We start from the raw sequence: 4,837 nt of genomic DNA on the forward strand, positions 1-4,837 counted from the left end.
GCGGGTCGAGGCCGGGGCCGGCGCCAGGGACGCGGGAGCCGGCGTGGCGAGTACTCGCGGTGCGCGCCGCCTGCAGCCGGGGAGCCGGAATCCTGCCGGCTCGGGTTGATTTGTAAACAATGGGTGACGTCGCGCGGGCCGTTCCACCGCGCCGAGCCGGGAGGGACGCGCGAGGTGACTCTGGGGCCAGGCGTCGCGGACAGCGCAGGATCGCAGCCGCTGCTTTCGAGGATGTGTGTTCATCGTTTGTCCACCATGGGAATCAGGGCGTGGGTACAGCTTTCCCCCGGACCTCGACCCACAAGCAGTACGAGAAGATTTACCCCTGGTGAAGGCCAGCATTGGTTCCTCCCATGCCCGGACACACCTACCCATACCTTCCAACCCCTCCCCGCGGGCGCCGGCTACCTCCCCACGTGTCTGCCGCGCCTGTTGTCGGTGAGCGGCCGCAGGCTCCGGCCCTGCTGGGGGATGGGCCCCTGCCAGCCGGGCCTTAGGGATGGGGCCAGGGAAAGGCGGGGAATTGCCCGGAACCCGGACGCTTTTAAGAAGGCCGAGGAGTTGGGGTCTCTGAGCTTTCCCTCTTCCGCAGCCTTAAACCCCCAGGCCCAAGGAAAGAAAAAGAATCACCACAGCCTGGCTCAAGAGTTGGGTATTTTTTAATTCAATACACGGTTTTGGAAATTTTTCTCATAATCGTAGGATTTAATCAGGTTAAAATACTTTTTCCTTGGATTTTTCCTCCAGCCTTTTTTTCTATAAAAGTGTATAAACAGCCATGCATGCAGTGTTACACTTTTTACTTTGCATTACACCATCAGCGCCTTTCGTGTTGCTGCAAGCACTTTGAAAACATTTTCCATGATTATGTAAATTTCCACTAAGTCCTTGTAATTGTTTAAATTCCTTTAACACTACTGTTTGCCTAATTTTACCATTTGTAAGTAAGTGTGACTCACATTTTTGTCCATAAAATTTTCCATAGTTATGATTCTTTCCTTAGACGTAGTCACAGGAGTGCAATGTGTAGGTCAAAGGATATAGATATTTTCAGGTTTTTGATAAATATATGAAATTACTTTGCAAGAATTAGGTAACGGTATTCTTATTAATGTGTGAGCAGACATTCATTGCATCACTAGAATTTGAGTATTACTGAAGAAAAACTTATTGCTAATTTCGTAGGTGTAATTGTATCTTTCAGTTTGCATATTTTTAAAAAAAATTATTTATTTTGTCTTTTTTTTTTTGTCTTTCTGAGACAGAGTCTCGCTATGCAGTTCAAGCTGACCTTGAGCTCACTTCGTAGCCCAGGCTGGTCTCAAACTTGAAATGATCCTCCTGCCTCAGCCACCTGAGTGCTGGGATTACAGGCGTGCGCCCCCACGCCCAGCCTTGCATATTTTTTCTTTTCAAGTTTTTTAAATGTTTCTTAACTGGCTTTACCTTATTCTTAGTAAATTGTGCATGTTTTACTACGAAAAAATGTGGGGTTTTGTACACTTTCTTGTTGCTTTGTTTTGAGACAGTCTTATGATGTAGTCTAGTCTGGCCTTAAGCTCAGGATTCTCCTGCCTCAGCTTCCCTAGTGATAGACTTACAGGCATGGGCCACCAACACCTGGCTTTTCCCCCCAGTAAAACTTAACAAATTTTAATGCAATTAAATCTATAAAATCCTTTTGAGACTTCTAAAGTATGCTAAATTTAGTCTCATTGCCTCCAGAAAGTTATTAAATATTCAGTTTTATTTTCTTTAGTTTTTTTTTCTAATGCCTTAAATTTTTTTTTTTTTTAAATCCATCTGGGATTAATTTTGGTCTTCGGCAAGGAGATGAGATGAAATTTTGAAAACATTTTTTTTCAGAGAGCTTGCTATGTTTCTTCCCTAGGACAGAGGTGTGTGGGAAGTGTACACAGATGTTCCCAGTTGCTGGTTAAACTAGTGGTTGTGAGGACTGGGTGGGGCTGGGAATATTTTGATTGTCCAGAGTCAAGAGAACCCTGAGCAGGTTGCACAAAACCTAGATTCAAGTTTTCTTCCTGCTGCATGCTGGGTGTGGGACTCCTGGCAAATCACTTTACAAGTGTTTTCCTTGTTAAATGGAGAAAATAATCCCAGCCCTGCCTGCCCCTGAGGATTGTTTTCAGGATCAGATGAGATGATGGGAACAGCCTTCTCAGGCATTACACAAATGTCCTGTGGGATTAGGTCCAGTGGTTTACTAACAGAGGCTTGGCTGGCTTCCAGTGATGCCTCCCCCTACAGCAAATAAGATAATGATGAAGGTCCCCCCGCTGTAGCCTACCATGCCGTGGATACCCTAAAGCACTTACTTCCTTGCCCTGTCCTGGGCCCTTGAATTCCGCCTCTGTCACTCTGACCTGGCATCGTTTAGGCCTTCCAGAGGGCAGCCCAGGGGCTTCCTGGTCCATGGCCACAACTAGTTCTGCAGGTTTGGGTGATGGAACCTCTCCCAGCAGGCAGCTCCCTCCTCCATCTCTATGGAGGGCTCTTTACACACTTTACAGATGAAGATTGGAAGCCATTTCCCCCAGAGAGCGTGCGGCTCATTTTCATTCCGATGGTACTTACTGGAAAATTTCAAGGGGAATGAAAATTAGGAGAGGGTTTATGGATTTCAGTAGAGTTAAAATGGTATTTTTTCTTCTCCTCTCTATAAGATGATGCCTGGCTGTAAGTAGAAAAAAGCAGTTTTATGCTCCATTGATTTTAAACATTAATGGTCCTGACGAAGCTATTGTCTCTAACCCAGCATCCCTCGAAGTTGTTTTGTCTTCCTGTCAGGGTAATTCCAGTAGTGTTCTTACTACTACTGTATAGGAAATGGAGCTTTGAGATGGAATTCTTTTTTAAAAATCTTTCCTTTGTAATGTTGCTTCTGTGTGCAGATTGCTATGTAAATATGCCTACATGGAGATATTATACTGTTCATTATAGAGACTAACACTTCCAGGAGACCTGCTCCATTTTCGGGTGCTTCTCTAGAGAGCTCTGAGAGGGCTGGGGGTGTGGCTCAGTGGTAGAGCTCTTGCCTTACCTGCACAAGGCCCTGGGTTCGATCCCCAGCTCCACAAAACAAGGGAAAAAAAGGCTTTGAGAGAGGGAAGTGTTCACTGGGCCAGTGGGAGATGAAGAAAAGCCCTGGATTAGGAAGCAAAATACAAGATGCCAGAGAGTCTCAGATGCAATTAAAAGTAATGAGAAGGTACCAAAAGGGAAGCAGTGAGAGCTTGTGTGCCTGGCACACTGGCTGCCTGCCTGGAAAGAGACACTGAGAGCATCACAAACACCCAGGGAGGAGCACAGGATTCAGGGGTTTTACATTCAAGTAGACTGCATGGAATTCTTGGCCAAGGAGTCCCGTCTGCCACGTGGACCTCATTTCAGGTCATGTGCACTCAGGTATACCAGGCAGGATAACATGGCATGACGCTAGGGTTGGAACTGCACCTGGGTGGGGTCATGTCATCCTTCTGTGCCTTTGGTTCCTAATCTGTAAAACAGGAAAACTGTGTTCTGAAAGGCCCGTCCTGTGAATGAGGAGGGTACTGGAGTTGAGTTAGACACTAGCGAGCAGAAATAACTTTGGAGAATGTTCAGATTCAAAAAGGACTAGTTCTAATCTAGCACGATGATGAAACCCTGTAATTGCAGCACTGGGAGGCTGAGGAAGAGGATCATGAGTTTAAGTCCAGGCTGGACTACAAGATCATGTCTCCACTGAGGAAAAAAATAATTTTGGGGGCTGGGAATGTAGCTCACTGACAAAGTACTTTGAGGTCCCAGGTTTTGTGTTTTTGGTTTTGTTTTGCTTAGTTTGGGTTTTTAAATTTGTTTTTGTTTCAGTCCTGGAGTTGAAACCCAGGGCCTAACAAATGCTAGGCCCATGCTGAAACAGTGAGCTATATCCTTAGTCTACAATGGCTAATTTTATGTTATGTGAATTTCACCTCAGGCCAGGCGTGGTGGCACATGCCTGTAATCCCAGCACTAGGGAGGCTGAGGCAGGAGGATCACTGAGTTAAAGGCCAGCCTAAACTATATGGAGAAACATTGTCTCCAAAAAAATGTTTTTTTTTTTTTATTGGGACCGGGTATTAGTCAGCTTTCCTGTCACTGGAAATAAAAATATCTGACATCCACTTAGGTATTTTGGCACACATTTGTAATCCCAGTTCTCAGGAGGCTGAGGCAGGATTGTGAGGTTATACAGTAAGTTCAAGACCAGCCTGAACCACATAGCAATACCCTGTCTCAACCACATAGATAGATAGATAGATAGATAACCTGACACCCAAAATTTAAAGGAGAGGTTTACCTTGGCTCATAGTTCAGTAGGTTGAGTCTGTGATGGGTAGGCTCCAAGGTACAAACACAATGGTAGAAGGGTACGGCAGAGGAAAGAAGCTCCCTCCTGGTGGCCGGAAAGCAGAAAGAGAGAGGAGCAGAGCCAGGGACAAGAATATACTCTTCCAGGTCATGCTTCCCGGGACCCACCTCTTCCTGCCGGGCCCTGCTTCCTTAACAGCTGTTCAGCTATCGGCTCATCAGTGGATTAACCCACTGATAAGGGTGGTGCTCCATGATTCAGTCACCTTCCAAAATCCCCACCTCTGAACGCAAGAAGGCTTTTGGAGGACATTTTAGATATTTTAGGTATAACTAAAGGTACATAACTCACAGAGAGCACTTGCCTAGCATGTTGAAAAGCCCTGTTAGATCCCCAGCACTACCAAAAAAAACAACCAAAAAATTATGTACTGTATCTGGTATCTGATCCGCTCTTTTTTTTTTTTTTTTTTTTTTTTTTATC

At 45.5% G+C, this 4,837-nt stretch overlaps 1 protein-coding gene across 1 annotated transcript in view; it reads right to left on the minus strand.

Moving 5' to 3' along the window:
- Nucleotides 1-1,179, minus strand: part of Frat2 (frequently rearranged in advanced T-cell lymphomas 2) — a gene marked incomplete in the record, with an annotated part of 2,048 nt that extends 869 nt beyond the window's left edge. The window contains 1 exon segment of the mRNA XM_013506227.1: nt 7-1,179. Within this exon segment, the coding sequence (XP_013361681.1) occupies nt 7-375 (369 nt within the window).
- Nucleotides 1,180-4,837: the final 3,658 nt, after the last annotated feature.

The sequence above is a fragment of the Chinchilla lanigera genome, unplaced genomic scaffold, assembly GCF_000276665.1.
Source record: "Chinchilla lanigera isolate Chin_1 unplaced genomic scaffold, ChiLan1.0 scaffold00106, whole genome shotgun sequence".
Lineage (NCBI taxonomy): Eukaryota > Metazoa > Chordata > Mammalia > Rodentia > Chinchillidae > Chinchilla > Chinchilla lanigera.